Source organism: Condylura cristata, unplaced genomic scaffold, assembly GCF_000260355.1.
Source record: "Condylura cristata isolate star-nosed mole 26May11 unplaced genomic scaffold, ConCri1.0 scaffold00018, whole genome shotgun sequence".
Classification (NCBI taxonomy): Eukaryota; Metazoa; Chordata; class Mammalia; order Eulipotyphla; family Talpidae; genus Condylura; species Condylura cristata.
The window spans coordinates 37433308-37458768 of record NW_004567119.1 but is presented as its reverse complement, the minus strand read 5'-3'; the positions used below and the strand labels follow the sequence as shown (position 1 = coordinate 37458768).

Sequence of the window (25461 nt, the reverse complement as noted above, 5' to 3'; positions counted from 1 at the left end):
CCAATGATATGGGGATGGTTGTTGGGATTCACTCCTTTCTTTGTTCCTGCCCCCCCCCCAGCCCCCACCAGCACCCTCACAAGCAAACCCCTCTCCTGTCCCCTCTGGCCTCATTATCTGTCCTCATAGGTAGGTGCACTATCTGCTGGGGTTTTTTTGTTTTTGTTTTTGTTTTCTGTGCTTGGTTCCTCAGGGCACTTTCTGTCCCCCCTGGATTCCTAATCATTCCTCTGCCCTTTCATACATGATCCACCCTCTATTTACTGCATTTCGTTTATATATACATGTATATACACACGCATATACATATATATATATATATATATACACTCATATACATACATACTGTAATTTATTCACCCATTCCATCGGGTTTTATTTAGACTGGTCCAGATCGTTTGCTACTATAAAGAAAGTGTTGGTGAATATATACATACACATACAAGTGTTTACCTGTATTTCAAAGCATTTCCTTAGGTTATTTCCCCAAAATTGCTATACCAAGCAGTATAAATGTTTTAAATTCATTCTGCAGAACACATATGAATTTATTCTTTTCTCAGAAAAGAATTCCAGTACATAGTTCACATCACTCTTGCGAACATTTCATTCTTCCTGTTTATCTTCTCCAAGGGTTTTGATGCAAAAATGCATCAGAACGAAGTGCATGAGAAGTTCCAAAGGTCACCGGTGATTGGTTTTTCATCTATTTCCCATCTAAGTTCTTGAAAGTGATGTTGTTTTTTGGAGTTAGTATGGGGTCCTTGGGTTCACTCTGGGAAAGATTTCACCAGAGCTCCCCTTTCAGTGGCACAGGGTGAGTTCCCAGGCAACTTTTTCCAGGAGAAAGAGACTTGGATATATTTAAAGAGCAGATTTATTAGGGAAAAGGACAGAGAAGTAAAGGACACTTGCATAGGCCCTAGCGGGCAGGAAGAGCTGCCCCAATGGGACAGGCTTGCTAAGAGGCCTGCATGGCTGCAGGTGGGCAGCCTTATGGGAGCCTCTGCTGAGGCAGGTTGGTGCAGAGAAGCCCCTATGACAAGTGTGGGTCACAGGCAGGCAGAAGGCTGCTACCCTGAAGAGGGAGAGTGTGGGTGCAAAGCACCTGCTTCATAGGTGGGCAGAGGACTGCTGCTCCGAGCTAATGCAGAGACTGCCTCATACAGTCTTCTTCTCTTTGACATGGGTTCACCCTCTGTGGGGTGGCCTGTTTGCTGCTGATTTTGATAACTATGTGGAATCTTACAAGGGGCCCAATCTCTGTATCTTTACCTTCAGGTCTGTGCTTCCAATATTCCCCACAGCAGTCTGATATAGGAATCTCTATGACTGGGTTAATGGTCACTTTTAGTTCCTTCTACCCCCACCTCCTTGCATGAGTCAGCTTTTAACCTTGTGATGTCTCCTTCAGGTTTTCTATTCTTTTCCTCCATCAAAAGGATCAGTAGGCTCTGCACAGTTAAAGGATGGACGGTGAGGCCAACTTTTTAACAAGTCAGAACTTTATTGTGCTCCTGGGTGAGTTTGCCCCCAAGCCAGGTCATTGAGTCTTGTCCACTGGGGAGTTCAGGTACATTTTTATAGGGTAGGGAAACTACTTTGCTTTCCTGTTTCTGAGACAATCAGCAATGCTTATCTGTATGCCAGCCATGCAGAGTTGATTCCCAGAATTCAGGCAGTTCCCAGGTTTTAGGAGATGCAAAGGTAGGAATCTCCCAGGCATGCAGACAGTAACAGCCCAGATTCAAGTTACCTGCCCCCAGTCTTTCCCAGGCCATCTCCATCTTACAGTTCTCCAGCTGGCAAAAACAAAAAACAAGCAAATAAAAAAACTTGTAAGAATTTCAACCTCAATTAATAAACTGTTCTTTCATCTCATTTCCTGTTTCTTGCTCACACTTGTGTTTTACTCTTTGAATATTAATTCACCTAGTTCATCATCTTATACTTTTCATTTCATTCATTCATTCATTCATTCATTTATTCATTCATTGCTCGGGCTACACTCTCTAGAGGGTGTTGGTCCCGGCTGGCTGGTATTCTGAAGCCCAAATTAAATCTTGAATCTCTGTCTCCATGTTGCCTGACTGCTTTCTTCCAGCGGCTCCCACAGAGGCACACCTTGTTCTGTTGTGCTTTGCTTTATCGCACCTCTCAGATAATGCTTTTCATAAATTAAAGGTGTATGGCAACCCTGCCTCAAGCAAAGCTGGCTGCAGTATTTTCCCAAAAGTATATATTTCCATCGTGCTTCATTTACATTTAATCAGAATGTGTGCATTGTTTTAGACATGCTATTGCACACTTAATAGACTACAGTATAGTGTAAACAACTTTTATATGCACCCAGGAATCAAAAAAGTGACTTACTTTATTGCAATTTTAGTTTTCTTGTGGTATTCTGGGAAAGAATCAAAATTATTTCCAGAGTGTACCTCTTCTAACTTTTATTCACAGCAAGGTCAGTTCACCAATTAAATCAAGACAAATGTATTTTGCTGAGGTTGCTCTTTGGTGCTGGCTGCTATTTGATAGGTAGGTAGGAATTGATCACAGCACATGCTAAGATATAAAAATGCTGGTCATAATATACTTAAGAATATGGGTTATAAAGAAATAGACCTATTTATTTAAAATCCAGAAAAAAATTTTTTAATGAGACTGTTACAGAACTGGAAGAACACCCCTTAAGACTCCAAACTTGCCTGTTCTAAATTGGTTCTGCCATCTACCACATCAAGACAAAACATACTTTGGTCTGTAAGACCTTCAATAGAAAGGAACTTTAATACAATTATCATGCAATACAGAAAAGGGGAATAATAGTTTTCAACTCAAACACCAGAAGGTACCCATCCCCTCATGGCTAAATATCCAGCCAAACAGGGTTGGCCCAAAGCAGGGCTTCTAGGCCTGAAAGCTGCCACAAGTTTAAGGCACATTCTAGCCAGACAAATCTGGGAGTAAAAGAACAAAATCAATTAAGATAAAAACTGTCACTGTTTAATCTCCCCATGAGTCTCTCACCCATGTCTGTTACAAGTGTCTCCTTCCATGTCCCCCAAGTCCCTGGTACTAATCCCAGGCTGAGAAGCAAGTGCTGCTTTCTTCACATGTGTCTCTGCTCCACATACTTCCTTCAGGTCTCCTTCTGACTCTCCATCCTTCTCCCTTCCTTCCCCAGTCTCCTTGTCTCCTCTCTAGCTTCTTCTCCTCCCTGTTCAACTCCACCCTCCCTTGGATAGGGCAAGGAACCTGGAACCTCCCCATTTCCTGGGAACCTCCATGTTTGAACTCAATTAATTTTAATGATAAAAATAAGCAATATATTTTCTGATCATGGATTCATTCTCTTCAAAACTGAAAAGGGGGCTACTAAGAGTATCATACAAGAACCTAAACTTTAAAACTATATAATGGTCTAACAGACCTATCTTAAACTCTTCTAATCTAATTACAAAAATAACACAAGTTCATTGAGAAATGTCATAAAGAGAAAAACACAAACATAAAAATCATTGTGAATAGCAGCATCTTGAGGACACTGGTCACTGCTTCTAGTATGTTTTCTTTTCTTTCTTTCTTTCTTTCTTTTTTTTTTTTAAAGATTTATTTATTTGTGCATACAGAACTGGGCTACAGGCCAGAGCCTCAGGGGTGGCGAGAGGTTTCACCAGAGACAGAGTGGGGAGCAGAATAGGCAGATCAACGAAGTACACTGCTGAGGGGAGCAGCAGGTGGGCCAGGAGAGGCCATGCCATGTGGTTACCTCCGGGGCAGGCGGGGGCAGGCGGGGATCGGACTCATGCGGAAGTGGCTTTAACTTCTCAGGGCTGTGCTTTAACCTGCTGTGCCATCAAGGAGGGCCTCTAGTATGTTTTCTAATCATAGAGATGAGATAGACCTAAACATTAACACCTAAGGTGGGTGGATCTCATGGCATACAACATTGCAGGCACTGTTGAAGCATCCCTTTCTTATTAATTGTTTTATATTTCCCAGACTTTCTTCTAGTAGGTATAGAAGTTAAGCTTGCTATGTGGGAATAATTAGTGAAAAGGCTATTTTTAATTTGCATTGTCTTAATTTCCTTCTAGTAATACCCCAGTTCTTGTATGTTAGTATAGAAGTTAAGCTTGCTATGTGGGAATAATTAGTGAAAAGGCTATTTTTAATTGCAATGGCTTAATTTCCTGCTAGTAATGATGTTCAGGATTACAGCTATTCCAAAATTATTAAGCAAATCATATGGGATAAAAATGGCATCTTCATGTAATGTAATGATATTTAAAATATATTTTTAGACTTGTTTTAACCCAAAGCTCCCTTTTTATGAAGGAGGATGTTCAATGTTCAAGAAGCTGTTTTGTAGATGGATGAGGGACACCCACACAGCTCCACACTCTTCCCCCACCCCCAAAGCTCCAAGCTGCTTTAGAGTTTAGCCTCAATTTTATGGCTTCTGGTTCAGCAGAAAATACAGAGAAATTTGGGAGTAAAAAAAAAAAAATAGCTGGCTCTCCCTGGTAGTGCTGGATTGTGTCAGTGCTATCATTATTGCCAGCCACTGTGACAAGAGTTTGATCCCAGGCCAGGGAGCTGACCCACATGACGCAGCAGACCTCCCCTGTCTCTCTCACAGCTCCTCTCAGCAGTGTATTTCAGTACATCTTCCTGTTCTGCTCCCCACTCTCTCTGGTGAATCCTCTCATTCCTGTACCTCTGGCTTACACCCTAGTTCTTTGTGATGGGCCTTGACCAGCAAGGGGAGAGGTTAGAGCCCCAGGGACAGCTAGAGGAAAAACTCCACAGTTTTCCTCGACACAGTCTTTCACTGAGGAGAGCTTTTATTCTTTTTCTTGTTTCTTGTTACAGTCCGAGATAGATAGATCATGAGGGCGGTACAGAAAGTAGGGGGGGGGGGGGGTGTGTGTGTGGGGGGGGGGTTGGGGGGTGGTCTTGATGGTTTGATGTCTCAAAGGCCAAATGAGGTTGAGGGGAGGGAGCCCGTCATCATCTTAAGGGAGTGGACCCTTAACTCGGGAGCCAGAGATAAAACCTGTCTCAGGCCCAGGCCGGAACTTGCTGAGCTGGAAGGGAGGGGGAGTGGGGGAAGGGATTCCGGTGTGCTGTTGTCTCAACCGGGATGTTTACCCTAAGTTCTGATCAAGTGTTGTTTTGTGCATAGGAGGCAAGGTCCTGGTCTAGGTCCCCCACAGTTCTTGTATGTATAAATAAATATAATAAATCTTTTAAAAATCACCTGGCTCTTTGTCCTCATCTGTTCAACCTTATCTGTGTTACTGCTCTCTCTTGGACTTCAGGTCTCCCACTATACTGCAGGAATGATATTTCTGCAGTGTCATTAATAAAGATCACATTACTTGTGTAATGAATGGAATGCACAGCATCAAGTAATCAGAGGCAGTTGCTTAATAAACATCAATTCTCCTTTCTGTAGAGTTCTACTTCAAAGAAAGCACAAAACAGGGATTTTCAAGGGTTCAAGGGAGGAGTTAAAATCAGTTTAACACATTAAAAAGGTGAAAAAATTAAGTGGATTATCTACAAAAACATCCAGTTCCCAGGTGAATGATTCATAGATGCTTATTAAATTCCTGAAATTGCAGGACTCTTCTTAACACCAGGTAATTGTAGAGAAAAAAATGTAAAGAACTTATAAAAGTGTCCTTTCTCAGGTAACTCTTCAGTAAGAAATTTAAATCCCCATTAGTGATGATATTTTAGCTGCCTTTCCTGCAATGTTTAAAAGGTGTTTTTCATTTTATAATGCTGAGACGATCATGTTTTCAGTATGATGAATGAGCTATTTTAAAGATGTAAAGACTGGTAGCCACTGTATTTGGCTGTGTTGTTCCTGGTCAATCAAAGTGAGTGAAAGCCTGGACTTTATACACAGGATGTTTTAAAGTCACCTTATGTAAGGTAGTTTCCAAGCATCAAAGTTACCCCTTCAGGATACTGAAAGGTAACGTCAACTGCATGATAGGAAAGTGACCTCAACACTTAAAATGTTGTCCCAGGACCAGGGTAGGCATCATCTTAGAGCCCCGCGGTCCACACAACGCAATGGGTCAGAACCTGTACTTCCCAGGAGACTGTGACATGGCTTTGCTCTCCTGCTAGATCAGGGGATAGAGGGTAAGAAGGAGGGGATGTCAGGTCCAGAAAAGATTCTGATATTTTCCCAAAACTATAAGTCTACAAAAACACACAGATCAATGGAACAGAAAATTCACCAGACATGGTGAATTCAGACACGTCCGGTAAATTTTCCACAAAGGAGCCAGGAGTAAATATCCCAGCAGAACATGCTCTTCAGCAATGGGACACCAGAGGGGTCATGTTGATCCCAAAGCTCCTCCAGGCCCAAATATTAACTCCAAAGGGCCCCACAACTTCTGCATTTCTTTCACTGGATCCTCCCATTGGACTTCCTCAGGAATCAGCCACCCACAAAGAGAAGTCCTCACCCTCCTTCACTTCTGGCTCACCTTGTCCTCTCTAGGCCAAGAAAGTCCTCTCAGATCAAAGGACAGATGGTACATTCCCTGTGGCTTCTGAAAATGGTTCCCACCAGCATAGATTTTGCAAGTTCCAAGGAAGCAAGTATGTTGGTGGTGGAACTGTGGCGCTGAGCGCACTGCTGTGGGCTAGAGGGGCAGTAGCAATGGTGCAGCTGGCAGGTGGGGGTGGGGGTGAGGGTGAGGGTGGGGGTGGACAACCTGGAATGAGCTCATGGTGGTCCGTCCACCCACAGTCAGGCTACAGTGAGACCCTTCTGAGAGTCAAACTGAGAGGAAGGCAAATACCCCATGTCTTCTCTAAAATTAGTGTCAAGGTAAATTTCAGGAAGCCTTTAAAACAGCCAAACACTTCCATTTGTATTCAAAAATTTAAGATTACTTAGCAGGGACCACAAATGACAAAACAAACCAGCCTCTTGCCCATGATGATGTCAGAATGGGTGTCTGCAATTGTTCCTTGCAACCACCTTCTTTCATCTCGCCCTTCCTAAAACTCCTCCCTGCCATCAGGTGGCAAGATCTTTTCCTTTCTGTCCTTTTCTTTTCTCCACAAGTTCCTCTGTCTTCCACCCCTGCAGCTAACTCCCCCTTCAACTTTTAGGTTGTCAATCTGCAACTTCCATCTGCAACTTCCATCAAGCAAGCCTGAGGGAACTGAAAAGACCCAAACTTAGGGATAACCTAACAGCCAGGAGGGAATGGAAAAGGCAGAGTAAGAAGATCCCAGCAAAGGAAAGGAATGGGAGCAAGTGAGGAGTGGAAAACAGTGGAGAATCACAAGGACCCCCAAGAAAGGGTGGGGGAAATAGATAGTACATGTGAGGAATGAAAGGGGCAAGGGGTGAAGGGAAGGATCAGAACGCTTAATGGAGAGGGTCGATCACGATCGAAATCCAGAGAAATGATTGAGGGCATAGGGGAAACGGAAAGGGCCCTGAGGGACAAAGTGCGGGAAGAGCAAACAAAAGTGTGCCACTTGGTGGCAGGTAGGAGCAATACAGCAAAAGCAGGAGCGAGAAAGAGCCAGGGAAGAAACTCATGGGACAAAACAAAACAAAAAACCAGTGCGAAAAGGTGGGTCTTCTGCGGGCAAGAAGGGGTAAATTGGCAGACTAAGAATAATGATGACTGCAGAGGGGTAATAGAGAAAGCCAGTGCAGAAGGAGGGAGAGGGATTGAGGCCAATGATTTGTATCAAACCCTTGAAGACTATCTAGACAGAAGTGTTTGCAAGGTAGATGAAATAAGTACTCTCATTCATTCCTGAGAAAATAAGTTCATGTCATCCTTGTTCAGAGAACTTTGCATTTAGAATATTTACATTTTATTTTAAATTGATATAGTAATTCTACTTGGGAAATGAGTTAAGGAAATGCTTTGAACACAGAAAATATCTATGTGTAAATATGTTCACCAATACCAGTACAATAATGCTAAAGCTTTCTTGGTGTTTTTAAAAACTGTTTTTGTGAAAAGAAATACAATGAAAACTATAAAAGTCAATTGTCTTATGTAAGAGAACCTGAAAAGAAAGCACTTAATAATGATTGTGATATCCGTTTTATTCACTCGCAAAGGAAAAATGGATACAATGTTTAACTAAATGTCAAGATGGTGAGGGTAGTTGCAGAAGAGTTAATAAAAAGAGATATAATGGGTATAAGCTAGTCTACATTTTACCAAATTTAGGGCCATACTGTCACATCAAATGCTTGGAGATTGGCTAGCCTTTGATTACTTGATATTATTGGCTCTAGAATTTTACAATAATTATAGACTTTATCCCAAAATATAATTTGTTGAGCACCTTTGTCTCAATGCCAGAAAAAGATGCAGTATGTAGAAAGATAGATACACTTCATTTCCAAATTATGACTTATAAATTTAATCCATTTTCTTACTAAAGGATTAGATTTCAAAAATTGTTCAAACTTTATTGTTGCATAACAAAGACCTAAAGATAATACAGAAAGAACAGAACAAAAATGATGGCGGGGAGGGGAGTGCCTGTTCTTGTGATTAGCATAGAAAATAAAGGAAAAAGGTAGAAGATGGGTCAGAAGCTGACTGGACATTGGAAACCAGGTTGCCAGGGGACTCTCAGGTCTCTACATTGTTTCCATGGGACTGTGGTGGTTTCACCCAGCCACAAGGGCTTCTTCCAGGTTGGCATTGCAAAGAGACCCAGTTACATAATCTGCTCAGGCTACTCTGTCCTGGGATAAATCAAAGGGACTTTCTCACCCTTCAAGGAAGTTTTGACACAGGAGAAACCAAGATTCAGACACCCGTGGTTAGAAACCTATTTCCATGGACACCTGCCCTTTGTAATCCAGGATAGTTTGTATGTCAGGAAAATAACTTATTTGTACTCTGTAGTCTTTTATTTATAGTCAGTTTGTGTCTTGAACTCTCCTAGCTCTTAACGTTGAGTTCAACAAACATTTTTTTCCTTAACAGCCAGCTCCAACAGAAGCTCTCACAAACTAGTTTTTCACGATGGGCATGTAAAATGCCCAATTTGTATTTTCCCAGCAGTAAGATTTCCTAATGACTTGGTAAATCAACAGATTGTGAGTGTTTAGAAATTCAGAAAGAAGCATTTCTATGAAGCATTTTCATGTATTCTTTGGCTCCAGTAATCTTGGTCATTATAAATTCCAAAAGGCAATCTACACAGTGCATTAATTTTTTTTAAAGAACAATTTAAATAAAAGTTGCCCCTTATTCTAGTAAAAGAAGTGTAGGAGTCTAAAATTGAAGACATTTACTTCATACCTAATAATAGCACTAAGGACGAAACAACCCCAAGATATTCAAAACAGACCTTTCAATAATTATTTAACTTTAGTGTGGGACACATTTACAATACTGCATTTTGTGTTTGTCTTGTAAAATTTAAAAACAAACCTGGAACTGCAGAACTAGATTTTTAATTCAGTTTTTTAAAATAAGCTGCTTCTATATAGGGAATTTCCTTGACTCAAATTCACTCAAGTGAATTTTATTCACTCAAAATGTAGAGCAGCAAATGGCAAAAGTGGCAATACCCCCAGCAGACAGGTAATCTTATATAGGTTTGAACTCTCTATCAGGAGTTTCAGTTAGATGAAAACGTACATATTCAGTTATATAAATATATACACAGATGTTATATGTATAAATATTTATATAACTGATAAGGGAAATAGACTAAGGCACAGTTACAGCTGGAAAATATAGCACCTTCTGTGGTGTAATTGATAAGAACAATAGGCAGAAAATCAGTAAGAATACAGATGAACTTGATAAGCTAGCAACAACATGACCTAACTGCTATTTATGGCCTCTTCCAACCCCAAACAGCGAATTCCATCTACCTTTCAAGTGAAACTGAAACATTCACCAATACACTAATTTACCATATTCTGGAACATAAAACCTACCTTAGCAAAATTTAAGTATAGAATCATAGGCAATTTATTCTGATATCTATATATCTATATATATATTTTATATTCTGATATTTTTAACAGAATTTAACTAGACAAAACAGTGAAAACATACCTTAGCAATCCCCAGCATCCGGCAACTACCATATTTCTCAATAACATAGGGGCCAAGGTAGAAGTCTGAAAAGGAATTTTAAAATATTTTTAATTAAATTCAAATAAAATCACAAGATATCAAAATTTCTGGGATGTGTCAAAAAAGCAAAGCACTTATGTTATCATGATATTATCATGTTAAGAGCACAGAAATGTTCTCCTTCACAGCCGTATTAACATGAACACACAATTTTTTTTATGTCATTTCCCTATTATATTTTTGATATTTACCCCATGATTCCTATAAACTAAATAGCATTCTTTATTTTATCCAGACCTGAAGGTTTAAACTTTAAAAAAATTTAATGGCTATACTTTCTTCAAATTTTTCTATATTTAAAAAGTTCATAGTGAAAATGTTTTTGATTGTAGGGTCTTCCCTGGTGGTAAAGTGGGTTAAAGCTTAGCACTGAGAAGCTAGCTGCAGCCACTTTACAGCGAGTTCTACAGCTGGCCAGGGAGAAGTGACCCACGTGATGTAGCAGACCTCTCCTGTCTCACCCACCGCTTCCCTCAACAGAGTACTTTGTCGATCTGTCTGTTCTGCTCCCCATCTGTTTCTGGTGAATCCTTTCACCACCCCTGTACCTCTGTCCAGTCTGTATGCATAAATAAATAATTTTTTTCCCCCACAGGCATAGCCCACTTTATTTCCTAGTACAAAACTATGTGGTCGCCAACGCTGGAGCCTGGGTCTTTTGCACGGAGACTCCTGTGGGTCTTCACCAGGTGGTCCATGATTCCCTGATGAGGAGACTTGGTAAACAGGGTCTCCTTCCAGAGGTGAGGGGGTGAGACAGCGGTAGTTCTTGGAGATGGCGTCGAAGATGGGCTTGGCAAATCCGGGGGGCCTTGACCAGCAAGGCGAGGGGGTAGAGCCCCAGGGACAGCGCGAGGAAGAACGCAAAAAACGGAGACACGTGCGAGTGCGCTTTATTCTTACAACAGTCATATATATATACTTGAGGGCGGCACAGAAGGTACAGGGGGGTGGGGTGGTCTGATGGTCTAATGTCTTAAAAGCCAATGGGGTTGAGGGGAGGGATCCAGCGTCATCTCTTTGGCGCCAGAACTTGCTAAGCGGGAAGGGAAGGAGAGTGGGGGAAGGGATTCAGGTGTGCTGCATTCTCAACCGAGATGTTTACCCTAAGTTCCGATCAAGTGTTGTTTTGTGCACAAGAGGCAAAATCCTGGTCTCACGCCCCAACAGGCAAAGTTGCCCAGGGTGGCAGTGCAGCCCCTGGCTGAGGTGTAGCAGTTGTCAATACCTGCCATCAGCAGCAGCTTCTTTGGCACGGGGTCAGTGACGATGCCAGTGACCCTGGGCGCAGGGATGAGGCGCAGCACCACAGAGGGAGAGCCACAGCGGCTGGGAAGCTCGCAAGGAGCAGTGTGTGGCTTGCTGATCTTGTTCCCCCAAGAGCCTCGGCACACAGGCACGACGAAGATTTTGGTCAGTATAATGGCCCCGTGGACAGCGGTGGCTACCTTCTCGGAGATCTTCATGCCCAGGTCGACGTGTCTCTGTAGTCCCTGATGGCCACAAATGCCTCGAACCTGGTGCGCTGCCTGGCGCGGGTCTGCTGCTGCACGGGCATAATCTTCAGGACTTCATCCTTGAGGAATGGCCCCTGGAAGAAGCCAATGATCTCAGATTCCTTGATGGGCAAGGAGAAGAGATAGATCTCCTCCATTTGATCTTCATGTCCTTGACCAGGCGGCCCAGCTTAGTGACTGGGATCCACTCTTCGTCCTCGGCCTTGCCTCCACAAGTGCAGAGGTGTCGGCCCAGGCCCCGGGGCCCGATGCAGAAGGATCTGTAGAAGCTGCCGGCTCTCCATTCCAGGGCCCTCCCGGCCCTTCCACGGCACCGGCGTATTCCGCCATTTGGTGTGTTCTGGGAGAAGAAGCTAAATAATTTTTTAAGAAAATGTTTTTGGTTATAAATGATACTTACATATAATAATGCTATGTAGCTTTTACTTCAATATAATTTAGTTTATTAGCTTTAAGATTACAATAAGGTCTTTCTCAATAACTTACATGATGAAAGTTTTGAATTTAAAAAACCACAAACGAGTTTTTAAAATGAGAGTTATATCAATTAAAAGGTAGACTATAAGTTTAATATTACAAGGTAGTCATAGGAAGTTTTATATTAAAACTTGGAAAACTTGCCATGTGGAAGCTATTTTAAATTTGGCCACAAGATGGTGCAATAAACAAAGAAATTCCAAAACTAAACCAAATTATATTCCAAAATATGCAATTTTGAGTTTCTTTTCCAGCCAAATCTTTCAATTCTAAAATTCAGACTTGCCCCAACTTAATTTGTACTTCAGCATTTTTCTTTTATTTTGTAATTCACACCTAATGCTGATCCATCACCCCTTGAGATCAAGTAAGTCTAGCTGCAGAAAACTGTGTGAATTGTTCATAAAATAACGGTTTTAAATAAGAAATTATATACTGTTACTTGCATTAATTACTGAAATTTATTTCCAATTATTCAATAGATAAGCTAGTTCCTTTTTCCTGACCCATAGAATATACAAATACCTGGGTAAATAACAAGCTCTATAACAAGCTAGAAGGAGATTTTTGTTAATTTGGTCCTCTTTACCATCTGGATTTCCATGTGTTAAATGACTTCTAAAACAGAGAAACAGCAAACACTTAAAATTTTTCTCTAAGATACATGGAAATTGAGAGGAAGTCCTAACAAAGCATTGTTCTCAGATGACTTGACATTCTTCACACTGCATTCTGTGGATTTGGGGCTAAAGGGTGTGGTTACTATCACTCTTTCAAGAGGCTAACATGCTAAAAATGTCAGGATTCCAATTCTGCAACTTGTCTGGAATCAAAACACAATTTTCTGAAGGTCCTAGAATTTCCCATTCAGAGTTTAAAAATCTCAACAGTCAGGAGTTAGCAATTTAAGGACTTCTGAATCAGAACAAATTTAAATAGAATTGAACTAAACTACTAGAATTGCAGAGACTACTGACCCCAAAATAAAAAGATTAGAACTATACTCTGCAATGATTGCTCATTGTAACTTTACGGACAAAATTTAAATTTCTCAAAATGTTCATGGAAAATAATTTCTGCAGTAAGCAGAGAATATCTTTGGGAGACTGCTTTTAGACAAGGTATATGCCAACTCTTTCTGTTTCTACAGGTTTCTTGTAGCAATAGCAGCCATAGAAAGCAGGTGAGCAAACAACAAGATTATTTTTTAGTTAAGCTTAACTGAAAAATGGAATTAAATAGTTGGGAATAAAGAAACAAAAGATATGCGAACACTTGTACAGTGAACAACTATAAGACATTACTAAAAGAAATTAAAGAAGACCTAAATAAATGGAAAATGGAATGGCCTCAATGTGAGTCCTCACCCCTTGAAACAAAATTGAGTGAAAAGGAATCACTATTCCCTAGAACTCAGAGCAGATTTACATCTAACTCCACGTATACTTGATTGAGATTCATTCTTTCAAATATATAATCAGTTCTATATGCAGGAGGCATTTTTGTGGAAGCACAGAGCTTAAATAGACAGGTATCCTGACTTTGGTGACCTCACAATTTTTTGGGAAAAAAAGAAATACAAACCAACAAACCCATGTTTTCAATGTATGAATTCTGTATTGGGTTACATTCCAAAAACTCTGAAAATAAGCCCCAACCAAACTAAAAATGTTAATTAAAATACAAACATACACAACACTAAGTTATCATATTTCAGAAGACAATTGAATGTATAGTAGTATTTTCCCATATTTGGATCTGAATATTCTTGACATATGAGGTGGCCAGTGTGTGAGGAACAGAAGGCTCATGGGCAGGCTGCTCCTGGACTTTGCAGCTCCGGTGCTTTAGGGAGGCTGGTGCTTGACACACAGTGGCACTTGTCATATTGACCTTATGGTGACTTACCCAGACTGGAAGGCACACTGTGAATTCTGGGTCCTTTCTGAGCCCACTGGGTGCTGCTTACTCTTCTAGCCTGGTGGTGCCTTCGACTCCTGGCAACTTTGCTTTCAGGCTTCATCCACCTAACTCTGGGCCTGGCCTGTAGATGGGCATTTGCCCATAAGGGGATGGAAGATTTCAGAGTTTGATTGGGAATCTGTTATTTGAAATTCTTCTCTCTCCTATTCCTCCTCTCTCTATATTTTTCAAACTTTTGAGAATGCTAGAGCTAACTGTTCTCTTTTGTGTGTAAATGACAGTTTTTTCTCCTTAACATTTAGAGACCCTTGCACCCCTTGGTTTCACCCTTTTATCAGTTCTAGTTCCCTGACCAGGAATGAACTTCCCAGTATCTATAATGAGTTAGAAGTTAGAGAGCTTTAAGAGAAGTGTTTGATAAATCCTACATTGTTGTGATGGACTATTAAAAGGTGACTCTAGGGAAAGCTTAGAAAGAGAACAGGAGAATCATAAAGAAAACCTTGAACTTAGAGAATTCCTAAGTGGTCACAAACAGAATGTTGGTACCTATGGACCATAAAGCACATTCTAATGAGGTCTCTAACAGAAGAACATGCTGAAACTGGAAGGTCTATTTTTGTCACAGGTGGTAACCATGTTCAGTGTTCCATCGAAGATAGAAACTGCAAGTGATGAAAATTACATATACACTGAGAAGACCTCTAAGCAAAGTTTTGAAGGTGCTACATTCTTGATGCCTTTGTATTTTCAAATGACAAGCTATGGAGCCTCATGTTACATGAAATGAAACAGGTTTTGTATATGGTAGATAATGAAAAAATATAAATCTGTGTAGCAGCATATATTTCATTGGATGTAACTAAATTACAGTGAAACTTGTTAAAGATTTATTCTATAACATATACTTAGAAGGTAGATCATTTTCATGTTTCCACTGGAAAATTGTAGATGTTAGTAATAAAATAAAACATAAACTATAACCTATTGAACAATAATATAGGACAGATATTTGTTAGCCTAGTTACTGTTTTTTGGAAACATTTCATAAAATCTTATATTGAACTGTCATAATTAGAACTAACATAATTAAAATGGACTGGAAGAGAATTTTAAAAAAATAGCAGAAAATACAGTGAAATAAAAGTGGCCTACTGTTCTACATGATGACGACTGTCTTAAAAGTTCCATCTGGTGTACTTAATTTGTTGAATTTTCCTAAATGGGTCCCTCAGTTCAGTCCTTGGAATTTGACAGCACCATTACTTCAGATCTAATCAGATGAGAACTGTTCATTTGTGCATCACGTCTCAACCAGAGTCCATTCTGGAAAGAAACCACAAAATGATTTTGACAAAGTTTACAATAGAGAGTTATTAACTGAAGCAGAGCTTTAAGGTAATGAGATGGGTTAATAAAAAGACCTTGAAAATTATACAGGGATACAGCTATGAAAAAAAACGCATTATCATCTTTAAGACTGAGATAACATGCCCAAGAAAGAGACACCAGTTCTGGAATCAGGATCTGCTGATCGGACACTGCTGTGGCTCTCAGCGAAGTAAAGCAACACAGTGTTGCTTGATTGATGGAACTTACTGGAAATCTAGGTAAAGACGTATTGGGGAAGTGTGTCATTGGACTCACTGGCTACAAAACCAATGGCCCATGGAAACTGCTGGCTTCTGGATTTGCTGACCCCCACAAATTCCTGGCACCTTTGTCTAGCAAACTATCCAATACCACAGAGCACTAGGAGTCTGAGTGGCTGCAAGTCAGGACTTTAGAAAAGAGAACAGACTACTCTTGGGGCTTTTTGTCTGTGCTCATTGATATTTTCCAAAATAGAGAAATTTACATACAAAGGAAAAAAGGAACTTGGGGAGTTCACCACCATGTTCATCAAGCCCCAATTCTTCTGTTATCTATTTTTCAGAGAATCCTTGTGCTTGTTGGATATACAGTATCTAGGAGGGTTACTGTACTTACGTAAGGAGGAATAATGGAACTGTGTCCACTCCATTTTGCTGGAAGCAAAATTCTATCTTTACATTTAAATTACATAATATTTTCTCTAATCATTAGTGCTTTTCTAACCTTTAATCAGTGTTTTGTAATATTGTTCTGTTTCATAAAAAAAATCTTTTCTTTCCTGGCACTACATACTATTTCTTCTCTTTGTTCCCTTTTCCTTTCATTCCCTTTGTTCAATTTCTCATCTCCACCTTCCCTGTCTCTTCTCCTTTTAGATAGTTATCAGAATCTATTATTTGAAAGTCATTTAACAACAGTTTACTTATGGTTTTCTTTCCAAAGACATCACCTTCATATTTATTTTGGCTTTAAAATGCAAAGATGGCTAATGAATTGGACAGTTTTCAAGTATAGTATGTTCAAACCAAATTCGGCAAAAATCAAATAAAAAACAAGAGTTTTCATCATCAGAAATAATTTTATTATTTATTTTAAAGCAATTTATTATAACTGTAGCAAAAATGGTACATAGACAATAAACCAAACCAATTCCCATAGGGTAACAGGGACTATTGTTGATTTTATGTTTCATTTTTATGTGCAAGTATAATTATCTTATAAAGGCAACAGTTTGTTAAAAGGCTTTTATAAGCATGTTTATTCTTTAAATAACAGAAGACTAACAAACTATTTTTATTATAGCAAGCTAATATGAATTGTGTCAAATATTAAATTTGGGCTACTATTTATAATCAAAAATAATTATTGTAAAATTTATGAAACAAAATTTTCAGTTTTATAGGAAATATAGTCATGTCCTAGCTTAAAATCCAAGTCTTAACAACTGTCATGATGCAAAAATACTAAACTTGAGCTCTTCTGGGGAAACAGAAGATTTGTTAAATCTTACATTTGTTCCCAAAAATAGCTGTAATGGAGCAAAGTGATGGCAATCAAAGAAGTATCATATTTAACTACTGATGCCAAATGTGAAAAAGTTATTATTCTACTCCATTACATATATTACTTCAATTCTGTTTTTAGTTTAAACAATTTACATGTGAACAGGTACACGTGACAAATATATTCCATGTAATTTTTAAACATATATACACATACAATGCAAACAATCAATGATTTAAGTTATGCTTGCAATTTTAAGTAGCTTATTACAAACTTTACCTGTGTCTGATTAAAACAAATGACAGATAGGTATTCTCTGTTTTAGGGGAATTCTTGGTGTTCTTGTTATTCTAAAGTGAGGATAATATAAAATATTAAAAGACAAAAATTAGGCTTTTCATATTCCCCAGGCAAAATACACACAGTGGCTATGATTTTTAATTTCCTACTTTGTTTTTCATTTTAATTTCCATAGAGTTATTGGGGAGAATGTTAGACATTTTTATGTTTTTCAAGATCTTGTTTTCCTTCTAATTTACCTACTTCTTTGTGAAAAGAATAAAACATCTCTCTTATATCCTATTTTATGCTGAACTAAAACTCACCGTCAAATTAAGCATAAAGAAAAATATCAAATTAGAAGAAAAATATACCAAAGTCTCTCTATGGGAATAACAACACAGTTCAGTTACCTGGCAAATGATAGTCTTGTGCTTTTCAGTCTTCTTGTGTCAGGGATAAAGCAAAACCAACAAAAGCAATGGCATAAATTCAACTTATATGTGTCAAACTGCATGATTTTTATTGAATTTAAATTGCAAAAGGAATCTAACTTCATTACATTCTTTTTACTTACTGTCAAAACCTAGCTAATGATTTCAAAATTAAATCAGTAAGTGCTAAACTACCATTTAGTGAGTGCACAGTTATTTTAATACTAAGGTATAAAGACATTTTGCAATATCTTTGTATTTTATAAATGGTATGGAATTTTGATTTTTTGAATTTAAGAATAATTTTCTAGTGAAGCATAAGTGTATGAAAATATTTAAGTCTAAGAATACAATGGAAATCATTATCGTATATTGAGTTAATGTTTCCATCCGTGGATTAAATTCAAGAAAGCAAATGTGGTTTAAGTATTATCTATGTAAGTATTCTTTTAGGAGAACAATAAATATTTATTTTTGGTATACTTTTCTTGGAATACAATATGTGTCAGACATAGAGTTACCAAAGTTTCAGCTATTTGATAAGTTTTTGTTTCTTTTGGTTTCTTCAAAATAGTAAAACATGCTGTGAACATCTCAAGTTCTAAAATGGTATCACAGGAAGAGGCAACAAAAAATTTAAAATGACTAAAAGATTTATAGTCTAATGCAAACTATGATTGTACACAACAGTCAACTACACAAGTCTGTCAGTCTCTGTGTAGAGAAGACTAGACATTTATGATGAGCTTTATTTTATAAAACAGAAATTTAAAGAACAGAGTATGACTTTTAAATTTTAAGAGGAACAACAATCTTCTGTGTCCATTGTGATGCATCAAATCTAGTTGGATTTTTAGTTTACTTCCATAATACCTTAATACTTAAAATATTGGCATCATACATTGTGGACTATGAACTATCCGATTCAAACTTTCATGTTTTAGCTTTTCAAAATCATTCCAATAAGTTGTCCATTAAATTTCATAATAATCTATACTTATTAGAGAGTAGACTTTTTAAAATGTAAGAACTGAATATATTTCCAATCTAGTTTTTCAAGCCAGTAACATCCCCCCCCTAAGGTTTAGAGTTGTTTAAAGCAAGATAGTTGAAGGATTAAAAATATTATCTTCATTTTATCAAAGCTGAGTTTCCTCCCGAGAATCTTGCCCACTGGCATTGCAGATGCTATTTTTTCGACTGGGCTCACTATTTGGAAGATATGCCAGTGGATCTGGTCGTATTAAGTACCTAAAAGAAGAAAATTAAAAAAAGAAAGCATAATAGTAAAGACATAACTAATTCATATTGACATTTTACATTATCACTTCAAATTTATCTGCTCTGCTTTCAGTTTACCTAAATGACATCTCTGTATATCATACATATAACACAACATTCTCAGAATGTCTTATTCCATGAACTGATGAAATTAACATTTCATAGTTCTATATGAATTTTAGAAGGTACAAAAATGGACAGAAACTAATTTAAAAGTGAAAACTAATGAAAATATATTTTTTCTTAAAAGCTGGAGAAATAGGTTCATAAAGTAGATCCTTTAATGAAAATGAAAAAAGGTATTTAAAAAACTGCCACTTATATTCTTTGATTAAGCAAAATCTTAGTGTCCTTGGATCTATGATCCAACTTCTGAAAGGAATATCTTAAAAACACTTAACAGCTATTAATATATTCCAGTTAAATTTATTGATGTAATTGCAAAGGTTCTTTTCCCTGTTCTAATCACTGTTAAGCCTACAAGTCTGACAAAAAAAAATTCTTAAATGTATTTTCATATGCTACTCATTAAGATCACGAAAAGTAGTATGTAAAATAGATTTTATATTTATAGTATACTGAATACATAAATTTTAGTATTGTATAGTATACTAGTGTGCTTTTAAGGCAAATTTAGTGTAATAAATATAAAAAGGCATTTATTAAGTATACTTCTTAACCACTGTTTCCATTGCTGATGTATCCTAATATTAATAATCTCACTGCCATATTACATTTAATAGCAACAAAGGTATTTCCAGAATAGTTGAGTTGATATTTTAGTTTAAATCATAAAAAAGTATTAAAAAGATAGAAAATGTCTTATCTTTTTTATTTGTATAGATTATAGTATATACAGTTTAGTTGGAATTTTAAAAGTCTGGGGAATTATTTTGAATTTTGAAGAATTATTTGATAGAAAGACATATTAAAGGGCTCCAATGGTGAGCAATATTTTCCGATTCCATCAAAAAGAATCACAGGAAGTAATGTCATATCAAAAATCTTACAATTTACTTTGAGATACAAATAAAGCAAATATACATTTTTTTAAAAAGTCCATATAGTTAATATAATTATAAGTGATTTGAAAAATGAGGGATAAGTTTTTAGGTGTATTTTGGAGAATTAATAAAAGCAGTCTCTTTTATGCATTTAAAAGGAGGAAGACATGTATACATATGGACAAAATAGGATCAGAACAATTTTGCTTTACTGCAGTCATGTAGGCATCAAAGCAGGCAGTTGAAAGCCAGGTGCATGATAAGGAAATTCTCTTAACTTCCTCTATAAATTCAAATAACCACAGGATATAATTTTTTGCAGCTGCCTCAAAAACTCTAGCAGCTGAAATCATTATTCATCTGATTCCCTGAAGCTCCAATAACCTAACCAGTATCATAAGATGGCAGAACAGAACATTATTATAGAAATAATAATTCTATTTTAGGACAACTGCAGAAATCTTTTCATACTGATTTTGGCTTAGTGTACTCCTGCTGATGTATTGTCCCAAGAAATTGTTGAGACAGTCATTTCTCTGCCCTCAAGCTGAACACCCCTAAATACTTTAATATTAGTTTTCCCACTTTTTCAGTTTTATGTCTCTCTTCATTCTTTTCAACCTTATTCATCTAGATTAAAAAAAAAATTCTTTTACATAGAACTAATTTCACTTTCAAGCACCAGTATTCTCTCACTACATGTCCTCCAGATATTTACACTTCGTTCATTGAACACTGTATCAATCACCACTCTTCTTTCCCACATGGAAAAGTGCTTCTCTATTCTGACAGTGAACCAGCATTTTTTTTTTTTTTCATGTGACAGAGATGTGTGCCTTGATAAGTCATGTACATAGGACCCTACCTTTGCAATCCACTATCTGATGCCATGACAGATTCCTGGCTCCTTCACACCTGTATAACAGTTTACTAACTGATTTTCCTATTTTCAGGCCTATCTCAACCATAACATGTAAATCTTTGCTGCCAATCAATTCTAAACCTTTTTTAAAACTCTAAAAAAAGCTCCTCTCCTTTCTATTCAAGTCAAAATCTTCCACAATAGGAAAGATATAAAAGCAGGCAACTAATTTTTGGCATATTCCTAACTTTACTATGCAACCAATCGAATGGGTACATTTTATGGTCTGCATCACAATGTTCTCACTTCTCTAAGTCTCTAATCACTTTATAAAAGCCTCGCCTTTCATTAGGAATTTTGCTCCTTAGCTTATGGCAATAGCTATCATATTGCTTTTCTATAATCTTGTTACTATCTTGCTTAGATATGAGTGCCACCTTAGGTTTACCTAAAGATTCAGATAAAATCCTTACTTTGTCATCTAATGTCCTTCAAAAGCAGGTTTAATATATTTTTTAATATTATATTTAACTTTTGAACAACAGAAATGCTAAAAATATAAAGCTTTCACTCTGGTCAAAGCGATCTAGGTAATATTGTGAACAGAGGCACATTATGCAGTTACCATGTAGTATATTTTCTCAATCCATTTCTCTGCTCTGCAATGTTGAGTTCCAAGATCCTTTGTAAGCACACTAACAATTCCTTCTTCAATTTGCAGAGAACTCTGTTCTCTTCAATTGATGCTTTAGTATGCTGTATGTAGTATGCTTTCAGTAGCATATTACATATTGCTACTACATTTTTAAATCTCCAATTTTAGTTTTTTTCAATTAGAATATAAGCAATTCGAAATAAGGGGAAAAGTCTTATGTCTATTGTACACTTTTAGACCAACCTTAGTTCAACTTTACATGCACAATAATTTTTTAAGGAATCATAGTTTACTAGTATTTTGACCTATTTACTTTGACTTTTAGGAACTATGAGGTATTTATAACTAAATAATATTGGACATTTTCAGTTTCCCTTTGAACTGTTCTCTTATTTGTCCATATATTTTCTCCTATTTCCCCAAATATGAAGTAGCTCACAATATTTAGAATTCATGCACTTTATATCTTCCTTTGTACATTTAACAATCTTACAATGCTTTCCATTGTATTGTGCACAGCAAAATGTAAAATTTGTTTGTTGAACACAAAGAGATTTAGTTCTCTAGGCATATATGTGGCTAGATAAATAAGGGTCTATAATTTTACATATACAGATAAATAAACTTTTGGTTTTTTAAAAATAAATTTCTGTGATATGTGAGATCAACTCACACAACATCGTTCAGCTCCAGTCTGGTGTCTGGAGATGGGTTAATCAGGATGTAGGAGAGGGTACTCTGATGATCATTCATTTCATCTGGAAGAAAAATAAATTGACAAGTTTGTTACATTATTCACACAAAATTACAGAATTTACTGTAGTGTACCTTATGTTCAAACTATATACCTGTCAAAGAAAACTTGCTATAGTTCTGCTCACAGCATGATTGTGCACATATGTTTAACTATTTTCAAATTACTGTCATTAGAAATATCTGACAGGTACTTTTTTTCATCTCAATACATGATAAAAATGAAATACCTCATTCTATTCAGAACAATCAACATTATCTCATACCCTTACAATGGAAAAGTGTGCTTCTTAAGGAAGTGACAAGATCAGATGTTTACTTGCCCTATATGTCTTATAAATTATAAAAAATTGTGGTTACAGATGATTATCCAAGAAAGGACTACTATATGTATCATTTTATGAAAAGTACTCTAATGATATGGTGCTCAGAAACACAATCTAAAAAACCTGAATGCCCTAATTGTTTCTGACATTGCTACATAGTATCTGATATAACTAGTTTTTGTAGAATGCAAATAATCCCTTTGTACAGAGTTTAACTACGTTTTAAAAAATGTGTACTACTGAATTGTTTGCTTTTTATCCTTTTAAAAACAGTATTTGCTAAACAAAAAATTCTCTCTTTGACAGAATAACTGGGGTGTAGGCCAAGTGTGGGGGATAAGAGGACTCACCAGAGGTAGAATTGGGATCAGAATAGGAGGATTTACTGAAAGTCACTGGTAAAGGGAGCAGCAAGTAAGGTAGAAGAGGTCTGCTGTGCCATATATGGGATAGGTCCTTGGTGGGGGATCAAACTCATACTCTAGCAGTGCAAATCCTGAGAATCAGCCCCTAGGTCACCAGGAGGTCTGTGGCTTTGTTCTTTTAGTTTTATTAACTGACTCTGAAGAAATCGGCAAGCTCAAGTTTGGACAACCAACTTGGCACTTTATGGGCCACTGTAAAAAGAAAATAGGTTTTGATTTTTATCTTTCACCTGTCAAGTTTATTCATGCATACAGAACTGGGGTACAGGCCAAAGGTACAGGGGTGGTGAGAGTATTCACCAGAGACAGAGTGGGGAGCAGAACAGGCAGATTGACTGAGTACAATACTAGGAGAGCAGCAGGCCAGACAAGAGAGGTCTGCTGCGCCATGTGGGTCACCTCCTATGTGACATTTATTCCCTGTTAGGAATACAAACTGCTTAGATAACCTAACTAGCACCAAAGCAGCCATAGCCAGCCTCACAGTTCTGTGCGTTAACCCTTTGCACCACCAGGGAGGGACCAAGTTAAAGGTTTTTTTAAATTAGCTGCCATGATTAAATTTTTAGTGGAAGTAATAAACTATTTCATAAAATAATGTCTACTCTGTGTTCATCTAATTAGAAAACTGCCACTTGATGTGAAAGGCAGTATTTCTTGTTATATTTGAAGCTGATATGCAGGTGTAGCATATTGTAAAGCTTATAAATTAAAATATTTATCTTATGAAAAAGATAAATTGTGATACAAACTAATCCATGATAAATTTATCAGTAAAACTACTATAAACATAAGATTATCAAATTAATAGTCAAATAGAAATACAGAGGATTGCATATCTTTGACTAGACATCAGGAATTATATCTTGGTCATAGGGATGGGGTACCTGGCAAAATTGAGAATGCTCGGTAAAGTCTGAATTTCAGAATAAGGAAACTAATGTTCTTTAGTATAAATATCCCTCAGATAGCACATGTGAGTTACTAAAAATCTGTTGCTTACATGAAATTTAACTGGAAATCCTATATTTCGTATTTGTTATATCTGTTGTTCACAGCAGTTGCTAGAAAGCTAACTTAAGAGGCTGGAGCAAAGAATCCCAAAGAGTATTTTGTAATGAGTTTTTCTCCAAATAAGATATATTTCCAACTCAGATCATATTTTACCAGCAATCATATTTCTACATAGAAAGCAACTTGATTTATATATGCTGTTTGAAGAATTTTGTCATTGTGAGTTTCTACAATTTCTGTATTAAGGAGTAGGGATTGATAGAAGATTTCAGAAAGAAAAGGATAATACTCTGACATGTAATAAATCAGCCAGATAATCTCATTTGCAGAGAAGTGCACTCAATTTTTCATGTAAGCACTGACAATACTGGTTTCCTATACAAACAGTGACAATGTTGAAGAGTTAAAATATAAGAAAACTAAATTTAACATTTAGTCAATGTCAATACCCAACATTTCTCTTTGGTTGTTAACAATATGTTGTATACTCATTTTTCATTCTAGGATTAAATAAAAATCTATGTGACATTTATTCCCTGTTAGGAATACAAACTGCTTAGATAACTGAGAACTCTATTTCAATTTATATAACTATTATGTACTTTTTTATGCTTAATACCCTGTTTTATTATTTTAAGGATTTTAATTTTTCAATGTACTTTGGAAAGTGGAGCAAATATTTTGCTAATGTGCACTGATTCCATTTCAATGATCCGGATGTTACAGTTCATGGCTTCTGGTTTACTCTCCTCATGCAGCCCTCACTGATTTCTCAGAGAGGACTGACTTACCTGTCTGCTTGTGATAAAAGAAGCTGCTGAGCTCAAAGCCATGCTCTCATTTTACTGCAAAGTTAAACCTGGCTTGCTTGTTCTTGCTATGCTGCTTTGTTGGAAAGGTCTACAGTTCATTCTCTTTCTCACATTGTTTTTAAGAATTAGGAAGCAATGTTTTGAAAGGCCAATGTAGAAACAATTCACTTTCAATAATCTAGCTTCATTAGCTTTAAGTCTGGTATCTTATCTCTATCAGTCATCCCTTATGTTTACTTTTCAGTTATTTCCTTAATTTGTAGGGGGAAATGCTGGCTCTTTAAGACCCTAATATAACCATCAACACTGATAGTATCAAAGAAACAAATCATTAAGAAAGACTCTTTCCTACAAATATTAGGTATATTAGCTGAAAAAATAACCTTGCTTTGAAAAAATGTTAGTCTTGAAACAGGTAAGGGAAAATACAGAAATGTACACACATAACCCAATTAATTACAATCTATGTGTCATCACAAAAGACATAAAGGGCAGTTATTAAACTATGATGCATCCTCACTATGGCCAATGAGGCAGATGTGGAAAGACCCAAACACTACTTTTATATTCTATAAGTATGTTTTCTTCAGAATATACTGTATAAAAGAAGCAACATGGGAAAAATGATAATTCATACTACCATC

At 37.1% G+C, this 25461-nt stretch overlaps 1 protein-coding gene and 1 pseudogene across 1 annotated transcript in view; both read right to left on the bottom strand.

The window, feature by feature from the left end:
• Positions 1 to 10803: 10803 nt before the first annotated feature.
• Positions 10804 to 12025, bottom strand: LOC101633861 (annotated as a pseudogene).
• A 4525-nt stretch (positions 12026 to 16550) lies between these two features.
• Positions 16551 to 25461, bottom strand: part of KCNT2 (potassium channel, sodium activated subfamily T, member 2) — a 264093-nt gene continuing 255182 nt past the window's right edge. Inside the window, exons 28-29 of the mRNA XM_012726778.1 lie at positions 22161 to 22245; positions 16551 to 18936 (exon numbers count right to left, since the gene is read on the bottom strand). Of these exons, the coding sequence (XP_012582232.1) occupies positions 18825 to 18936; positions 22161 to 22245 (197 nt within the window). The 3' untranslated portion in view covers positions 16551 to 18824. The remainder of the gene's footprint in view (positions 18937 to 22160; positions 22246 to 25461) is intronic.